Raw genomic sequence first — 21,038 nt, forward strand, 5'->3', positions numbered from 1 at the left:
TGTTTTCAGTCTGGACAGCTCCAACATCGCGACCAGTACAGGGATCAGTCATCAGAATCTGCCACCCCCGTCTCGTCAAGGTAAGTGCTAAAATTTTTAATAGCATACCTCAATTATTCTAATTAAATATTTATCATTCTCTCCTATACGGTTTTGAATGTTCATCAAAGCAAATGTTTGGATGTTTTCCTTTTACGCGCACACCCACACAGTGACCTATTTTAAACGGTGAAAATTATGGCTTCTACGCTAGCATATTTAATAACGAGATGAGAAATTCCATGCATGCTTCTGCCATAAACGGCATGTCTGCATTGCAAGGATACTATTTCAAACCTTTAGAATGTTGTCAACATCCAGGAGTCCAATAGGGGGCTTCGCAAACAATAGTGTTGATTTAAATGGGGCTATTTTGGTGTGTGCGTATGAAGCCGAACCCGGATGTTTATGCTCTAGTTTGAGAAGACAAATATTAGCACGGTGTAACTAATTGTGTTAAAGGAGAAGTGGATTTATAGATCACGTGTTATGCAGACTGCTCTAAAGATTTTTTTTTTATTCAGATCACGTGGATGAATAGTCTATATGTCCACCTGCTTATAAAGAACTTCTACGTGATTTCTATCCACAATTCTCCATCAATTGATGCTATTCATTTTCCTCAGCATCCTTTCGTCGTAACTCGCGATTTCGTTATGGCCATAACGACATGTCGAGAAGTGTAAATAAACAGGATTCTTGCAAGTCGGATGTGTTGACTTTAACAGCATCTGTAGCGATAGTTTTAGCTCACAGCTATCAAGTTTGACATCTTCCAAGACGAGATTAAGATATGGTTCATTGCTTGGTCCGTTGAAGTGAGGTGGACGGAAGGAAGAAGCTTACGGTTAAACGCCATCGGATTTCAGATGTTCTTAGATATGTTTACAAATACGACAGGTTACAACAGAGGTTATAGACGCCTGGAGATTAGTAAGATGGTTGAGTCATGAAGGGTACTTGTCTGATGTGCAGGCGCATGATTTTGATAGTCATGGAAAAAAGAATGATTGGGTGATATTGATGTATTGCCTTTCTAGTCCGATATTTGTCCGGCATATCGTAACCTGAAGTAATTTTAGGCCAATCTCTCTCTCCTCTCCCAAACAAGGTTAAATCTCTATACATGAGTGCAACCCGGAGAAGGTAAGGCTGAGTTTCCACGTGTTTGGTTCGTGTAAACTGGATAACCTGACTGCACGATTGGTCGGAAGCAGGCCGGCAGTTGTAGCATCCTGTTATGGGGATTGTTCTCATGGACATCACTGGGTTTTCTCATCCTCATTTGAACGCACCTTGACCGCTATTACCTGGGGATTGTTTCGGACCAGATATTGCCCTACATGGTAAGAATATGGACCGATGAATCTGGACTCCTTCAACAAGAACCATGCTTGCAAAATGCGAACCCTGTGACACAAGGCTCGCATTTTGCAAGCATGGTTCAGAGAGCATATCTAAGTATTCCGTGTGCTTCAGAGGCCACTTAATTCCTTCTGATACGAATCCCATCGAACATTTGTGGGATAATGTGAAACACAACATCCTCCAGTCAACGCCAGAGCTTCGCTCGGTGACTAACCTCCACGACATTATTCTGTCTAGTTAGTTGAATACCTCAGGACACCTGTGGCCTAGTGGAGTCAATGCCAAGACCGGTCCAAGCAGCTATCTTGGCTAAAAGAACGTCCAACTCGCTACTGGATGGGTAGTCATAACGTTTTGGCCTATGAGTGTATAATCCACAAACCGTGTTCCAGAAATTAAACATTGAACTTTTTTTCAAGCTAATTCAGGGGTTCAGTAAGTGGGGGGGTAGTGATGGTGGTTGCACCCAGACGATGAAATTTAGTTAACATTCCCAAACGCGATTAGTTTCGAACCTCAATCTACTGGTTACGTCAAATGCTATCCACTCGCCCATTCAGGCTGCCTAATTTTGGTTTTTAATTATTTTCTTGTTTAATTGAGGAGGGATTTGACTAATTTATATGAAATTAAAACTATTAGACTCACCTTATCAAAAATTAGTTGGTTCTAATCAATCCAGGTCCGCGCGGTTAGCCTAGTGGCTTTGCGCTTCGCAACCATATGCCTGGGGAAGGAGTGTCCTAGGTTCGATTCCCGTCGGAGACGTGAGGAGCTGAAGGATCTTCCTCAACCATAGCCAAGTTAGCCGGTCTTGGGCTCGGGCAGTAGGGTTTTTCTCGCCAGTTTATCTGGTGTTTTTCATCCCGCAAGCAGGCAAACTGGCTCCTTGAACACACAGGGATACAGCCAAGAATACCTTGAGGCATAGGATTGACCATTCTATCCTCGTATTTCGGTTACGAAATCCAAGCATGCTTGGAAGATTGTGGGCCTTAAAGGCCTGTTAAAGCCATTGGGATAGGATAGATAATCAATCCAGGTTTGTTGGATGTCCATAAGAGAACGAAAGTTGCAGATAATTCTTGCTTGTCAGAACAAGCTGATGCCAAAAATTATCTCCGCTGTTGATACCATCTGTGGACACTCATATCAGGCTGTTTACTTCTGGAGAAAAAAAAAAAAAAAAAAGGATAAAATTTGGACTAGACTGAAATGGTGCTGACAATGTATGGAACTTTTGAAAAGAAATATAAAAAATAAAAAAAAAAACCTGTCAGGATCACCTGCAAGAATGAATAATGACCGGAACTGAAGTATGATTTTAAACCATCAACACCTGAAATATGCAGAAGCAATGGCTAATACTGAACAATAAACTGCAGCTGCCGGGAATACAGCAGTGGGCAGAAATAGCGTCTCAAACACTCAAGACACGTGTGTGCATGCGTGCGCGCGCCTGCCATAGTTGGCTTCAATACAGGAAAATAAATTTAAAAAAATTTATTGAAAAACGAGGATATCCACCAGTCTTCTAAAATTTATTACCTACTCGTACATCCAAAGAAATACGTTATTTCAGCGTATTGGCGTCTCATTAGGGTGCGTGTACAATAGGTCTAGACTCCAAGGAGAAAAAAAAAAATTAATGTTTTCGATATCGGTGAAAAAAAAGTCTCCTTCTTGATTGTATTTTGCTATTTTTTTCTCTTTTTCCGGAGATTCCAACCTCTTCGTTGAAAAATCATCGCATTGTGACTGCTACAACAGCTACAGTGAAAAATGACAACTGCCTTTGATGCTGCAGGAAAAGAGGAAGAGTTGGTTTTAATCTCGACATCAGGGGGAATTTTTTTGGCGCGTGGGAAAAAGGACGGCAAAAGATTGTTGATGGGACATGCTTGCATTTTGGTAGTCGCTAAAGAACTCTTGGGTTGACCGCGTATCCACTTCCCTTATTACGAAGTTTCATACACGCATAAAAAAAAAAAAAAAAAAAAAAAAACCATTGGTGGGTCGAACTTTGGGGCTGATTTGGTGCGTTCATTGGTCGTCAGTCTTCTTCACTGCTGACAGTTGTGACGTTTGTGACTCGTAGTGGCTTGTGATGTTTTAATGGTAAAAAGGTTACGTCTGTTGGTTGCTCAGGTAACGCTGAATATGTGAGAAAAGAACAGAAGGGAAAAAACAAAGAAAAAACAGTCGATGCATAAACAGAAACGAAACTCCCGAGACAAGAAATGATATGAAAAAGACGCCAAAATACGTCATAGAAGAAACTGACACACTACACGCAGACGAAAGGTGAATAGGAAATAGACAAAAAAAAAAAAAAAAAAACCTACCATATCCATCCATTTAAATGTAGGGTTAAAATGCTTTTGTTGTTGACTGGGATTTCATTTGAATATCGGACTTAGTTTAGTCTGTAGTACGTGAGTGATCTGAAAAATTCTCGGCCTAGCAATGAAAAAACGTATTTATAATTTCAAAATTATTTTTATTTTTCAACACAATCTCCCTTTATTTCGGCGATACGTTTACTCCGGCGATGCTCCACCGCCATTATTCCGTCCCTGTAGTGGTTTTTAGTAAGATCTGCAAAATACCCCTCTACAGCTGCAATCACCTCTTCATTCGAAGAAAAACGCTGACCAGGAAGAGTTTTAGTTTAGGGAAGAGATATGTCAGAGGAAGCAAAATCTGGGGAATGGGGAGAGATGTTCCAACAATTCATAGTGCAGATCCCTTAATTTTCCCATTGCCAAAAACACCTTTGTGAACAAGTGCATTTTCGTGATGAAAGATGATTTTTTTTCTTCTGCAAACCCGGTTTTTTTTCTCACGAATTTTTAAAATTCGTGTCTGGTTTAAAGATCGGAATAATATTTCCCGGTTATTATTTTACCCTTTTCAAGATAATTAATTTAAAAAAAAATGCCTTTAGCATCCCAAAACATCGATGTCATGACCTTTCCTACCGATGGAACCGATTTTGTCATCTTTGGCGCTGAACAACCGGCTTCTGTCAACCGTTTTGACTGCTGTTTTGATTCTGGTGTGTGATGGTGAATCCAAGTCTCATCCAAAGTAATAAATCGACACACAAAATCATTTTTATTCTTGTTAAAACGCTCCAAGCACTGTTCAGAGATTTTCATGTGAGTGAGTTTTTGATCTGCTGTGAGCAAGTGTGGTTGATATGGCCACGTAACTAAGCAGTCCATTTCTTAATTGCCGAAAAAGAATGGAAGAGTGCCCATAAACTTTTATGAACTTCGAATAAATTTCTGTTGGCGTTAAACCTTCTTTTAGAAAGAATTTTATAACCGCACGATACTCAATTTTATCCATTTCAAGGGATACAGACACTTTTGCTTCAGACAGCTGTATGAAACAAACTACTTGATAGAATGACTTACAATTTCGCATGGATGCTTATGACAGATGTACCAACTTAGAGAAAAAAAAATCTTGCCGATAGTGCTGCCATTTATGGTGAAAGCAGAGAACCTTTCAGACCACCCACGTATCTTATTGTATAATTCTATTCTTTGCACCTAAGGGATTATTATTGACAACATCAAAAAATGTAGATGGCAATCTCAAGAATGCGATCTCCTAGGTGCAAAATCAAAAGTGTATTTGGAAACAAGCAACAATAATTTACATTTTGCTGTAACAATCAAGTAATAGAAATGTTCGCGGTTGCTACGAGACTGAAACTGACAATTTCATTGTTGCTCTCGCGAACAATGAGCATGGTTGTTAGGTAACTGATAACTAATAGACTACAGTGCAGTAATATATTTTAAAGGCTTCTAATCTGGAAAGCGGACGTACGGATGGTGGGTTGTGAGGTATACGGTGTCCTCCGCTCCGCGATGAGTCCTTGGAGGTGTCGCGTAATAATAATAATATACGTCCACGCAAGCTTTTCATCAACCCAGAAACCGGCCGTATTCCAAGATCGAAATGCAGTCTTCGTTCGAGAGTAAAACTCCGCCCATTAGTTGTGTTCAATCGCCGCTAACCGTCTTTCTCTGGCCAGTACGGGAACATATTGAACGCGGGGTAATGACAATAAATGTGCGGAGTATTTCACAATAACACCACTGTCGGGAATGTCGGCCGGCTCTCGACAGAGCGCAGCACTGCATCTGTCAAACTTCGCTGGCATGGTTACGACACCAGAGGAAACCAAAACGTGACCTTGCGTGGCCAGTTACACTGGCGGGTGCCTTGGGAAACTTGTCAATAGATAGCCGACTCGAGATATATTGAAATGGCGGAACTCGAGCTGATATTGGAGTCATTCCTCGCATGACTGACGGAATCCAAGTTAGGCGAGAGAGTTAAGCCACCACTAGAAGAAAAGGGGGGGGGCTTAGAAACACGTTTCCTCTCCAGCTTTCGCAAGGCCGAAATCGGAACAAAGTGCAGGAACATAAAAATATGAAAATACGGAGTTTTCTTTTTCCGCCTGTAATAACACCTCGTAGCTTCATTCGGCACGTACAGTAAAAGTCAGGAATAGAAGTTAATAAATCTTTGAATAAATGCTTCGTTATAAACGGATGCACGTCATATCGTTCCTAAGGTGATTTTTAATAATTCTACGATTTAATTATTTTTGCCCTTTCTTATTAAACAGCATATTTTTAATATCCAGTAGCTAATGGTATCTTTTTTTCATTAAATCGTCTTTTACCTCAGTACTTATTTTAACGTATAATCTTTAGCAGAAGACAATATTGGCCTTTTATTGTTTTTTTTTTTTTTTCTCATTGTTGCAACCTACAATAATGAATATTGTTGCGCTGGAGACCAGTGAAACATGTAAGAGTAATCTTACTGTTACAATTGGCAGAGTTATTGGCCTGTGAAGAAATCTACATAGCTTTCACTTCTCTTAGTTGCTAGGATACCATTGACGCCTTTCTTTTAGTATACCAGATGAAATATAATTTTTAATTAAAATGTTTTTTTCAATAACAGCGGCATATTAAATGTAAGTAAATTAATTCAATCTTATTTTGATTACGGCTTTGAAAATGTATGACTATACATAAAATAAAAAAAAAAAAAAGGGTGTGCTTTGAGTAACTACATAGTTTACGATATACTATTCTTTATTACAGTGGCTGGGCTTATTTTCAACACAATTTCTTATATCACAATGTTCTTTACTTATAAATACATATATTTAGGAATGTACTCAGCTGCAACATAAATTGAAGTAACTACTCGAACAGTAAACCCTCAATTACACTTATATAAGCGTACTCAACAGTTTGGAAAGCCTATTCTAACGAGCGATGCGGCATTTATATTTAGCAGTTAAATATTATACCTTCTCTTGTTATAGCAGGATATCGCTTTAGCTAAATTTTTAGTGTCTATAAAAAGAATAATAGACTGTCGGGACAGTGAGCATTGTTGCAATCTATCATGAAAGACATTGTTGCACTAGAGATATAAAACTTGCATTTAACTTTTTATTGTTGTAATCACAGTTGGAAAGCTAAAAGAAATCTACACAGTCTTGTTGTTTTCTGGTTGCTAGGATACCAGTTATGATTTTTTATTTTTTTAAAGAAATGTTTTATTTATTTGGAAAATTTTGACATTTTATATTTCGTTTCTAGTTGAATGCCGTATGTGAATGATGTAAATACCAGAGTCATTGTCCCCAATTTATGCTTGCAAGGCTTAATTGAGTATGGCAAAGTGATCATCACTCACTCTTGGAGGGTAATGGAGACGCCTTAAAATGAGTAATTAGCCCTCATTATAGGCCAGTGGCCTGAAAACAATGCAGCCACTGCCTTTTCGAGGGTGTTTATCTATACGGCATCACAACAATAGGGGAAATCAATAAGGGGGGTGCATCTTTTGTTCAAGTCGATTTTGGTGTAAAAAAAAGTTGTTAAAAAATAAATAAAACTAACTCCTCCTCTTGTTTGTTTCGTACGCCTTCCTCTTGAGTTTGTAAATGTCTTAACTTTTTTGAATTGAACATCTTAAGATGCAAAGAAGAAGAAAAATTAAAGTGAATTATTAAGAAGTTCGCTAAGAAGTTTTTTTTGTTTTTTTTTTTTAGTGGACGATTTCGACGCGAGTTGCTTTGGTGTCTTGTAAATAAATGTAGAAAACGTGCGTCCCTGCAAAGAGTAGGGTTGTTATGCCTCGCGTGTAGGATTACGGAGGCTGCCGTTAACGTTACAGAACGGCATCCATTTCGCCGCGAATCGTTCCTAGGAGAATGATACTTTCTTACAAGTTTTCTTCATTCCATCATAAGGATACCAATGATGACTTCCATTTGCAGGAAGAAATTATTATTGGAAACCAAAGAGAGAACGTCCCTCCATTGCTGGTGCGACGAACTCAAACAAGGACGAAATATGCCATGTTAAGTATCTTACGAAAAGACGGGGGGGGGTGAGGTAGAAAATAAAAGGCTAGCCATAAAAGGGATGGCTTCTGTGAGGAAAGTGTTTCCCGAATTAAAAATCAATATTCTGCTCTCAGCGATACAACTTTTTTTTTTTTTTTACTTCGGAGCAAGTTTTCCGCATCAGGCGTTCCTCGACCTTTTACTAAAGTGCGGAGAGTGCAGCTTGTGGCGTACCCATTGCTTCCGCTCTATTAGGCGATCCTTTCTCGATGCACTTTGTCATTTTTGCGCCTAAACTTGTTTTGTGCCATAATAAAGCAATTGACGGCCATCTTTACGCTACCAAATCAATAATCACGTGATTATACCAAAAATAAACAAATAAAAAATGTACCGAAATACTCAATCTTCTAAAATCAAGTTATTTCCGGTTTTGAAATGGCGTCATTTCCGGTTAATTGCTTCTGCTATTTTTTGATACAATATTGAATCCATTTTTTTTTTTTTTTTTCGATGCTAGTATTGTCATTGCGCTTATGCATGTTCGAGAAAGAGTTCTGACGATTCGCCCTTTTATCGAATTCCTCGGCAAAGCGCTGCCTGAAGTTGCGTATCGTTTTTGGATATAGGAGGCGCTTTTGTTGAAAATCATATTATGCTAATAGAGATGGCGAGGGAAGCTAATAAAACAACCTCATCTTTGGATGCTCACATCCCCTGAAATTAAATTACAAGCTTGGCTGACATTTTCACGTCTTCGTTTTTTTTTTGCCGAGAAAAATTCAAAACTATGATGCCTCAAAGAATCGTAACGTTCAATTTTTATTTTTTTAAAGTTATTGCACTGAATCTACTCGCATTCCTTGTCTTTGTCACTAAATTTCTTTGTCAGCATTTCTAGTAGCCCAGGGATCCTTTCTTCCATTTTATTCCCCCCTATAAAAGTGTACAATTGCTTACGGAGCAGATATCAATCGTATAACGTAGATAAAGGCTTTTTTGTTCTTCTTAAAATGACTTTCATGGAGAAAAAAAAGAAAAAAAAAGTCATCCTGAGCATCACTGTAACCCAATACATTTCGTCTCAACAACAGAAAACATTAAATGCCATTTCTTCATCATATTATTGCCAACATTGTGATGAAAAAGAATTCTCAATAACCCTTAAAACGCACGTCGAAAAATGGCAGCATCCGGTTCAATAATAGTGCCTGAAATAAGCAAACACTGTCAACAATTTAAGCTGTAATTTTAAACAGTCATTTTCACTCGGTTGTTTATTGATATCTGCCCGAGCACCATTATTGTGACGTCACGTATCGTGCCCAAGAGAGAGAGTTGAACGTAACAATGGACTAAGCGCGCGCGCGCTCTGCTTTATTGTTTGACTATTCTCAGACAGCTACTGAAAACTACGTGCAAGTAGAGTCAAATGCAATTTATTAGCGGATGTAATAAACATCACCACCAGTATTATCCCGCTACTTTTCGCGATAGCGTCTGCTTGTTTGATGACTACTTACGATCCTATGAAAGAGACTTGTGTGTGTGTATATATACGAGAATCCATTGGCTCGTGTGCTTTATAGGCTTGTTATTTCAGTTGAGGTTTCTTGTACCATCAACTATTTGGATATTTAATTGATCTTGTTTGCTACGTTCGTCGGCGCCAAATGGAGGGTTACTGTTGATGGGGAAACGAAAGGAAAATGGAGCCTTTATGTTGTTAGTGCCGATAAGTAACGCAGCTAAGGAATCGGATATTTTTTCTTTCTTTTTCTTAATAATGGAACGCATAACTAGATTAGATGAAGTTTTAATACAGGACGAGTTAATGAGAGAATTTGTTGCCTGAAGAAGTCAAAGCTGATTATCGAAATGGATGACGTCGTTTTCCAAGCATAAAAAAAAAAGCTGTTGCAGCAAGAAACATTATCATCGATGGGTTGAAGGTTGGAAAGAAAGAGCAAACTGGGACATTGACATTTGAATCTCTGATCATTTGACTTCGTGAAGAACAAGCTGGATTCGGGCCAAATAGAGGCTGTCAGGATCAGATTTTCACTTTACGACAAATAGTTGAGAAAGCATGGGAATATAACAAAGATCTGTATTGTAGGTCTGGGAAAAGCGCCAAGAGAAAAGCTATTCAAAACGCTACACAGTTATATGGTGTCAATGAGGCATTATATCAAGCAATACTTAGTCTTTATTTTAGTTGTAAGTCAGTAGTTAGAATTAAGGAAGTGCAGAGAGATGGTTTAATGTTAAATCTGGTGTGAGACAAGGATGTACAATACCCCCTGTTATTCATTATCTACATGGATCACATTATGAAGGAAAGTGGTATTAAACATGATATCAAAATTGGATATGTTAATGTCAGCTCTTTGCTTTATGTGGATGATGTTATACTTCTAAATAAATCCGCTACAAGTCTGCAAGATTCTCTGACTAAATTGAATAACTGTTGTAATAAATATGGTATGAACGTCAGCAATAAAAAGACAAAGACAATGAAAATAGGCAGAATCGTTGAAAATGTCAACTGCGTTGTGAATGGAGAACCTGTGGAATAAGTGAAACATTTCAGTTACTTAGGCACGATTTTTACTGAAGATGGTAAATTAAATATAGAAATAGACAACAGAATCAACAAATCTGGTATGGTAGGAAGTCAACTGAATAAATTTATATGGAATAAGAGAGAAATTAGTCGGAACACTAAATTAGCTGTATACAAGACAGTGTTCAAACCAGTTTTAACTTATGGATCTGAGAGCTGGGTCAGAAGTAAAACACTTGACCAAAGACTAGAGACCGCAGATATGAGAGTCCTGAGAAAGATTAGAGGCGTGAACAGATGGCATCAATGGCAGAATCTTATGAAAAGCGAGTATATTAGGAAAGAACTTTGCCATTGTCTGCATTCAAGTTTTATTTGAGCAGAGTTAATATATGGAGGTGGTCACTTAAAATAGGAGAGGAAGGTTAGAAAAATGGGTGTTTGATGCTAAGATGGCAGAGGAAGACCAAGATCTAGATGGATTGATGCAGTTAATAATGCCTTGACAAAATAAGATTCGTTTGGAAGAAAAGTAGCTATAAGAAACCGGCAGGAGATATTGATTTTATTCTATTGGACTTTTAATTTCGTGTGCGTCCGTTGGGGATATATAACAAATTATTATTTAGAATTGGTAAAATCTTGTTAAGATGTTTTGGTTTCTGGTTCTTTATACAGTCTCTTGAAAGAACGAGAAAGATTTCTTTGGGGCCAACGCACCCCCCCCCCCCACCAAAGAAAAAAGGGGAAAAAAATAGAAAATTTTCCAAACATCTTTTCCTAATTAAAATTCATTTTAAAAAAAAATTATGTCGTGTCCTTTTTCTATACTACTTATGAATTAGCGATCATTGCAGATGCTCAGTCATAGGTCGTATGCGATGCGTAGTGTGTATTGTCAAATCGTCTACTCAACTCTCCCCCCCCCCCCCCCAAGATTAAACTCTGAGTGCGCTACTGCTTCTGGAAGTCATCGAGGGAGATCATTCACACCCTTCTCTTAAAGTCATTCAAATTGGGTGCACTCACTCACTGAGAGAAAAATAACGAAATTAACAAAAAAATTATATTATTTAATAACCTATAACATCCTTTATAGACCTACATCACATCATTTTTTTTTTTTTTTTGTTTACCAGGGTCTGCATTCACATACGCTCAATCTATCCTCTTAACGTACATTGAATGATCCCCATATTATCTTTGTAACTCTTCTTGGCACTCTTTTCACGCCTTCTTTATACTCTTGGAACCCAGGAGACCAAATCTGCACACAGTAGTCCAGGTGAGGTCGTGACACTTGAACTTCAATTTCCAATCTACCATAACTCCAAGATCTGTAGCCTCATTATATGTAGCGATTTTTTTTTTTTTTTTTTTTTTCCCTTGCTGAAACTCCGTCTTTATTCCCGTAGTCAGCCACACGCACCTTTGCTGAATGACCCCATCCGCAATGCCATGGCATGTTGAATAGATACAATGTAGTCAATATTTGCGCACACTGAGAGAACTTACCTTCCAGATCTAATGTTTACAGAGTTGACTTAAGAAAATTAAAACGCTTTGTTCAGTCGACTTGAGCTTCATGCGCAAAAGAAACGCATTAGGATTGATCATTGTTCTTAAATATGTGGTTTGTCCTCGATAGTTTAGCAGGGATTTTAAATTAGATTTTTTTCCCCTTGTCCTTATAACGTACAAATGCGGTATTTTACCTTGCCCAGAATTAACAATGTTTGGAAATTACTGAAATACAGAAAGCAGTTAAATTCTTTGAGTAGTTGTGCACATAACTGCATCATTTCCAGAAGCCATTTGAAACAGAAAAGTAAACACTCGAGAAGCGGAATCAATAATAGATTAATAGTAATGTAAATAGACAATGTAAACAGCAGAATTCTCTGTAAACAGTAGGTTGTTATCGAAGCACTTGACAGTTTTTTTTTTTCGTTAAAAGGTACAAATAAAAGAAACAGTTTTTTTAAATCAAATTTAACATTACTATTGCATAAATAAGAGAAATATGAATCGTCATGCTTCTTCTAGATGGCGCTTATTTCCAATATTTATTTGTTCATTTCTATATAAAATACTGTTTGAGATGGAAGTGATATTGGCTTAGTACTTTTACATTTTTCCGCAATATAAATTTTATCTACTAGAAATAATGATGCAAATTATATTTTATTTTAAAATTTAATTTAAATATTTAAATTTTTCCAATATTTTCCGAAAAAATTAAAAATATAGATCTTACACTCCTAAAAGTTTTGTTTCGAAATACTACAAGAGAACGAAACAGTTTTTTAACCGCATCTGGGGGTACTGAATCAAGGGTTTCTGGAAGGAATCAATCGACCGTGAGATGCGGTGATTGATTCATTCAACCCAAAATCCAATACCCTTGGAGGGTAATGGGTAGCAATGCTGTAGCCAATGAAGTTCTGAGGCTCGGATATTGCTGTTACCCTCCTGCCATGATCAGAGCTTTAATAGCTCAATAACGCCGTATCCCTACACTGTCCTCTACAGATAATGGGGAAGATGAAAAGCACTCTTGCTTCGCCCCCTTTAAGCCAGTCCTAAGGATAACTGCATCTTGTTTCAAAGAAACTACAAGATAACCTGCCGAAACTAGAACACTGGTTCTCCAATTGGAGACTGCAAGTAAACCCTCAAAAACGCAGTGCTCTTCTGTTCACAAAAAATTCAACATCTCCCAAAGAAGACATCTTTCTATTTAACATCAGGATTACCTGGAAAACAGAAGCTAAATATCTAGGCGTTCTGCTGGATAGAAAACTAACCTTCAGCCCGCATACAAAATCCATATGAGCAAAGGAATCAAAAGTCATAGCACAGCTTTACCCTCTTATCAATAGGAACAGCAAACTAGATATTAAAATCAAATTGCTCCTCTATCAGTTGATGATTCGTCCCATTATCACTTATGCGTCCCCCGTCTGGAGCCATACTTTAAGCTCAAATATCCTTAAACTGCAAAGACTGCAAAACATTTTTTTAACATTTATAATGTACCATGGTACATTATAAATGTTCAACTTCATCGAGACACAAATATCCCTTATATCTACTCTTTCCTGCAATCTCTCACATCCAAATGAACTAGTTCAACAAGCCGAAAATTGTGATGAATCGGGATTATGCAAATATAGACTACCTAAGACCATCCTAGTTCCCTTCCAAGATCTATAATTTGCCCAATTTGGGCTGAGCACGTAGCTCATAAATTTTTCCTTACACAGTACCCTATCAGATAGCAGGGATTAAAAAGCATTATGCTTCACCCTTATAGACAGTAGCGTTCTGCGTTAATCTAGTTGCAATAACAGAAAACCACCAGAACCAATTACTAAGACAGGCATCAAACTACAGACCACTTCAAACACAGAAGACCAAAAAGCATCTTAAAATAAAAACCAATAGAAAAGCTCACAAAGAGCGGGCATAATACCCACCCAGCTACCTTAACCTCAAGTAAAAAAGGGATAAAGAGCCAAGGGGTCACTCCATCTATCACAGAAGTTAACATGTTAATCTAGATTAACAGTATAGTTGCAGCTATACCAGATGACGATTCGTCCTATAATCACCTATGCCTCCCCATCCTGCAGCCACACCTCTAATGCTAACATTATCAAAATACAGCGAGTGCAGAACAAGTGCTTCAGAATGATTCTGAACGCTCCATGGTATGTTAGAAACAATCAACTTCATAGAGATACAAATATTCCCTATATTTTCTCTTTTCTGCAATCCTTAGCATCTAAGTTCTTCCTAAAGACGTCCACACATCCCAACGATTTGGTTCAACAAGCTGCAGCATACGAGGCAACGGACATATTCAAACATAGAAGACCAAAAGCTATATTAACCTCCTATAGCGATACATAATCTCCATGCCCAATCAGGGCGAGCAAACTGCTCATAAATTCTACTCTCACTGTAGCCGCAACAGATAGCGGGAAATATGAAAAGCATCTTGCTTCACGCCTAAAGACATAAATGTCAATTGTTCTGTATTCCCGTGTGGTGGCCGCTATGTAGCTCATGCATGTCGTACGAGGCGACTAAAATGGGTACCCTGGGAGGGTAATGGATGGCAATGCTGTAGTCAATGAAGTTCTAACTGAGGCTCGGCTATTGCTGTTACCCTCCTGCCATGATCAGAGCTTTATACATAGCTCAATAACACCTTATCCCTACACTGTCCTCTACCGATAACGGGGAATATGAAAAGCATTCTTGCTTCGTCCCTTCAACTAGATTAAAGTCCTTTTAAGGACTTTAATCTTGTTGAAGATTACTGTTGCATAAATAATAGAAATATGAATCGTCATGCTTCTAGACGGCGCTTATCTCCATAATATTTATTAGTATTTAATTTTTTCGCATCTATATAAAATACTATTTGAGACGGAAGTGATATTCGCTTAGTACTTTTACATTTTTCGGTAATATATAAATTTTATTAATTAGAAATAATAATGTAACTTATATTTTATTTTAATTTTTAATTTAAAAATTCAAATATTTCAAACATTTTCTGAAAAAATTAAAAATATACATTACACCTCTAAAAATTTTGCTTTATAATACTATAATAGAACAAAATTCGTATAATTTTAATTCGGGATTAAGTCGACCGTGAGATGCGGTGATTAATACCCTTGGAGGGTAATGGATGGCAATGCTGCAGCCAATGAAGTTCTAACTGAGGCTCGGATCGGATATTGCTGTTACCTTCCTGCCATGACATGATCAGAGCTTTAATTTAATAGCTCAATAACACATTATCCCCACACAGTCCTTATAAGGACTAATCGTTAATTCATAATTCAGCTCCCCGTGTGCTGGTCGAGATAAGAATAGGTCCACTGCCGCCCATGCATGTAGTACGAGCAGTGGTGAGCTATAAGGGTCTCGCGCGTGTCCTTGGTTAAATTTTTCTCAAATTGTAGAACTAGAAAATACTACCGTGGAATGTATACATGCTATTATAATTGCTACTTTAAATTCATATGGATTTTTGATTACTATATAAAAATAATTTCATTGCATTGTGTTCTGATGGAGCTAGTGTAATGTTAGGAAACAAATCCGGTGTTGCAATCAAACTTCTGCAAAAATTTCCCAACGTTGTGATTTGGCATTACGCTCATCGTTTACACTTAGCATTAGACGATTCGATAAAAAAAAAACTATTAAAGAAATAAATCATTTTGAAATATTTATGGATAAATTATATGCTTTTTATCATGAATCAACGAGAATTAAATACGATTGCAAAAGACCTTGGTATCGAAATTTTAAAGATCGACCGTGTGTTTGGACCACGATGGGCAGCTTGCAGTTTACGAACGGCTCTTGCTTTGTGGAGAAATTACCCAGCTTTATGCAAACTTTTTGCATCGAACGATAAATATAAGGGCTTTTTAAACCGACTTCTCAATCTGGAATTATTCAAAGATCTAGCATTAATCATTGATATCCTGCAACAGTTATCATATCTGTCAGAAGCTCTACAAAGTCGCAATATAAGTATTATAACGGCTAAGTTTGTTTTTGTTTTTTTTTTTTTGCTCGACGATGCTCTGTTAAAATTTCCATCACTACTGCGTACGAGATGACTAAAATGCGTACCCAGGGAGGGTAATGGATGGCAATGCTGTAGCCAATGAAGTTTTAACTGAGGCTCGGCTATTGCTGTTACCCTCCTGCCATGATCAGAGCTCTAATAGCTCAATAACATCTTATTCCTACACTGTCCTCTACAGATAACGGAGATGATGAAAAGTATTCTTGCTTCGCCCATCTAGCCAAAAAAAAAAAAAAAAAAAAAAACGTTAATAATTATGTATTAACGTGGTTTTGTATTTAATTCGAGTACTGTTACGATTACATGCACTTATATTTTTTAAGTTACATTGATTGAATAATTAGTTGTAGTCAGGAGCAATCTATATTTGGGTGCGAAATTTTCCAGATCTTCAATTTTTGTTCCTACGAGATTGAATTAGCGAAATGTCATGTTCCAATTGAAAAGCATAGTTTAGAGAGGCTGCTAGAGAACAGATGCTAAAGGCAGTATATTCACCTCGTTTACAGCGGTAGGTACAAACGGTAAGGAGGGGGAGGGGGTACCGTATCTCTGCGGACGCCGTGTACAATTAGCACGTACTATTGTAATGGATGCTTCATTTTATACGTCCTAATTAAAGCCAGCTTTGCTGTTAGTGCATTGGGAGGGGAGAAGGGAGGTGAACAGTGTACGGAAGCTGACGCAACTACCACCGACCGGTAATTACCACAGTGTAAAATCAATAGAAACCACAAGTTTCTCTGTCGGTGGCGTATTTTGCCAAAGCATCAAGTCAGAGGCGTAAACAGGACCCGTTGTTGTTTGCATGTACCTTTTAGTGTTTGGGTTTGTGCCAGGTCGACACAAAGAATTCGCCTTCCCCCCCCCCCTCTTTTAAGTCGCAGGAACGCTTCTGCAGCGGTCCGCTAATTAATGAGTTGTTAAACTTCGCTAACGGGCCCCCAAGTTCGCAACTACAAATTAATCCTATGAGCGCGCGCGCTCTCTCGAGGACTTGGATCACAGAGACGGTATTAAAATTAATTCTCGGCACCCAATCAAGTCGAAGCAAGTTTTGTACCTCCACCGAACTTTGGATACCTAACTGCATTAAGAATTAGTTGTGTGACCGACTTATAATCCAGATTCGAATCTCTTTTGATTCTGTCAATAAAACAACGCCTACGTGATTGAAATTTTTTTTATTTTATTATATGAACTTTATTTCTGTGTGAAAGTGAACGAATACAAAAATTGCATTTGGTGCTTTCCCATTGTTGAATTTCCATTTGCAGAAAGTCGGCTGACCTCGCTTTAATTTATCGAACTCATTCGCTTTTCGAACTTACTGTAGCATGATTCACTGGAATATAAAAGTTTTTCTCTTTCATTATTCCATTTTTTTTATTTATCGCACAGTCATTGGAAAGAAAAATCAATGCTGATTTTGAAGCAATGCAATCCGGATCATTGTTGCGTATTTCTAGCGATATCGGTATCCTAGCAACTGTAAGTATTGTTGGCATTTCGTTTCCAATATCTGTTTTGTTTCGATTTTTTTTTTTTTTCTTTTCAAAAGTGGGAAATGATTTGTAGATTACAAACCTTCGATAGAGTTTTCTATCAGAGATTGCGTGCTTTGAAGAATAAGTTATTTGCCACACTCGGATGGTGTGTGGGGGGGAAAGAAAAGATGCAATTAAACACCGGGTTTTCATTGGTCATAACACACAAAGCCTTCTCTCTCTCTCTCTCTCTCTCTCTCTCTCTCTCTTTCGCTGTCGACATGTTTCGGACTGTCAAATAGCTTTCTTGTCGTGTGCGTCGCCCGAACTTTAAAGCGGTGACAAGTAATTTTCCACTTTCTCTCAAGAAATCTTGACAATGCTTCGGGGTAAACAGGAACTATTGAAAACAAAAGACTTCACCGTTAAGAGTGGCGTTCTCAAAGCTGGGAGGGGAATTCTCCATTAGCAGCAGAGAATTGCTTTGTGTTTTGGGGCTCGATGTTAGTTTGTTGGCTCTGTTACATGCGAATGGGCTCGTTACCGAAAAGATGGTCGCGCGCGCCTTCGCATTTCAATTCTTCACAGTCACTCAGACGGACGTGCGTTTGCTCCCTAATAAGCTTAACTCCGTTGGATTACAAGACGAAGGAGGAGGAGTTGGGGGGGAAAAACGTGGATATCAACTCTCTCCCCCTGCATGTTACCAGATTATTAGTTGTTTAATCCTTTTTCCTTTTTGGCGAGCATCATGATGAGCGAGTTTTCATTGAATCTTTTTGTTTTAAGTCGCTTAAGTGTCTTCTTGTTATTGCAGTCGTAAAGGTTTGGTGTGTGTGTGTGGGGGGGGGGGGGGGAATTCTCTTCTGTATTCAGCTGCTAGCTTGTAAACCTTCTTACAGCTGTTGGAATCGAGGCTTCAGGCGTAAGCACTGCCATACATAGTTGAATGCTTTGGTCTCCACGCACTGCTAACAATTTCTTTTTCTTCTCTCTTTTTTATTTATTTATTTTTTATTTTTCTACCTTCCCCTCTCTTTTTTCTCTTACCATATCCCATCCTTTTTTTTTTCTTTTTAAAATTTGTGTTTCTCTAGATTATCTAATCCTAAATCGAGTCCACATACGAAATCACAGACTGTAGTATTTGTTATGGGAATTTTGAAAAAAAAAAAAAAAAATCTAGCCTATAGCTATTTTTATTTATTTTTTAATGAAATTTAGCATACATGTCAAACAGTCTCCATTTGACTTAAATGAATCGGTTTCAATACGATTGGATTAAAAAAAAAAAACGTTCCGATTCTAAGTGGGGGGGGGGGGAGAAAATCAGAGACCTGACAGACACGAAGTTTTCTGGACTGAAAAAACGAAACACGAATAAAAATTTTGTCGACCATGAGCAAAAGAGAAAATAAAAATATGTAGAATGGTAATGATAATTATGATCAAATCCTGGATTCATTTGCCTAGTAGAAAGCCAGAAAAAGTAAAATTTTAAAAGTGACATAATGTAGAGAATTAATTTGTGCTTTTGCGTTTTTGTCAAATAGATTCGTATAAAAATTCTACACATTTTTGCCTAGCGTACGAAACATTTGTGCTTTTTATAAAAAAAAAAAAAAAAAAAAAAAGTATCGAAATTTTATAAGTGATGACAAAAATTGCCTCCCCGTCCCTCATTTAGTAGATCTGACCCTGCGTGTACGTGCGTAAGTGAGAAGTAACAAGCAATCTAATAAAAAAAAGTCGTGAACAAATTCACGCGTAACTTGCTTATTGGATAAAGGATTAAACAAGAATATAATTTTATAAGTATTTAGAATCCCTGCTTTTTTTTGCAAGCATCATATATATTGATCAATAAAAATAGATTAATCAATTTTTTATATATGAAAAATTTTAAGGTGTTCATTCTTAAAATATTTAAAAATCTAAAATATTAATTCAATTTTAAAATATAATTTATAAAAAAAATGCAATATTGATTTTATTTTTTTAACTATATTTTTATTAAAGATTTCAGAAAAAAAAGTTTTCAGTTTACAAATTGAAAACAGTGTGAACAAAAATGTAATACAAATGACATCTTTTTAAAAGATCCAACTCGCCTGCATCTATTTCGTAACAGATGTTCTTGAAAAGTGCAACAACAACAAAAAAAAAGTTACCTGAGCAATGTTGTTTAGAACTCTGAAAAGTATTTCAAGAAAGAAGTCGTTGAACTTTAAGGTAGTTGTAGGTCTGACCCCTCTGGGGTATTTGAAAGTAGCCGGGTAAATATTTCGTGTCCCGCAGGCAAACATTCGCCTATTCAGGGCGTCACCTGTGATATAATTCATAAACTTTACCCTGCGGCTAATTGGAATACCAAAAGTTTGGTGCTGGGTTCACCACTTGCGCGAGGCCTTGAAAGGTCTTGTTTGTTTCCCAACAGTTTAAAAAATACGATCATGCTGATGTTCTTTTGATATTCCGTTCAATTGAAGGGGCAGCTCTGAATTTTTGGTATTTAAATATTAAGTCCAATTCTATGACATAATCCGTATTAACTTTTTTTTCAATTTTTTTGACTATAACCTATAGGCCTAATTGATCAAAGCAATAGTAAACCCCTCTTTCTAGAAGATGAATCTTTTATTGTGTATTTCATAATTTACCAACAGGTAGCGATATTGTGTTAGACTGTTATTTCAAACATGGCGCCTCTCCTATCGTTGCCACGCAGAGGAAGTCAATCCAGCAATTTTTCGTGGTTCCCAAATGTCACGTTAATTTAACTGCAGATGTCCCTACTCGAAAACATGAACGGACTGACGTTTACTGAAAACTTCAATTTGCACAATGTTTTTGGAACTGCAAAGGAAACAATGTGGCAGGGTCTTTTCCTGTGAAGATGAGTACGTAGCTGTTATAAAAGGACCACTTCTACACTCTCTGTCCAAAAAGAAACCGAACTTTTCGAAAATAGAAGAAACTTGTGGTGCCACCTGTTGTATCTTTTTTGTTGTCGAAAGCGGCAACCTTCATTAGTGTTGTATCGACTGTTTATGACATTTATTTCATTAGAAGCCGAGTTATAGTGCCAAGAGTGACAGTGTGTTTTGACGAACGGTCGGAAAATGAGTTTCAAACAGAGAGCTGCGATTGACTTTTGTGTTAAACTTGGTAAAAGTTTTATCGAAACGAATCAAATTCTTCAAAAAGCATACGGTAATGAATGCTTATCCCGTACTGAAGTTTACGAGTGGTTTAAGCGATTTCAAAGTGGTCGTGAGACACTTGAGGATGACGAAAAGCCGGCCGTCCAAAAACTGGACTGAGCCGAAGTTAACATCCAAAAAAGTGCGTGATTTTCATCAAAGAAAACCCGAAATTGTCCGTGAGATTTATTGAAGATGAATTGGGGATTCCAAAATCAACTGTGCACAACATTTTGACCGAGAGTTTGGGCCTTCGTAAATTGAATTCGCGATTTGTTCCCCACAAGTTGACCAACAACCAAAAAATGTATCGAATTGAACCCTGCAAGGACCTCATTAAAACCGCTCGTAAGGA

The 21,038-nt window shown here is 37.6% G+C and overlaps 1 protein-coding gene across 2 annotated transcripts in view; it reads left to right on the forward strand.

Annotated features, from left to right (window-relative positions):
• The window catches only part of LOC150099941 (uncharacterized), a 371,458-nt gene that overhangs the window by 265,053 nt on the left and 85,367 nt on the right, over positions 1-21,038 (forward strand). For both annotated transcript variants that reach the window (XM_090402300.1, XM_090402301.1), the window contains one exon: positions 10-80. In XM_090402300.1, coding sequence (XP_090258426.1) covers positions 10-80 — 71 coding nt within the window. The remainder of the gene's footprint in view (positions 1-9; positions 81-21,038) is intronic.

Source organism: Typopeltis vanoorti, chromosome 13 (assembly GCF_054136105.1).
Source record: "Typopeltis vanoorti isolate ZY-2024b chromosome 13, IOZ_Tvanoo_1.0, whole genome shotgun sequence".
NCBI classification, from domain to species: Eukaryota; Metazoa; Arthropoda; class Arachnida; order Uropygi; family Thelyphonidae; genus Typopeltis; species Typopeltis vanoorti.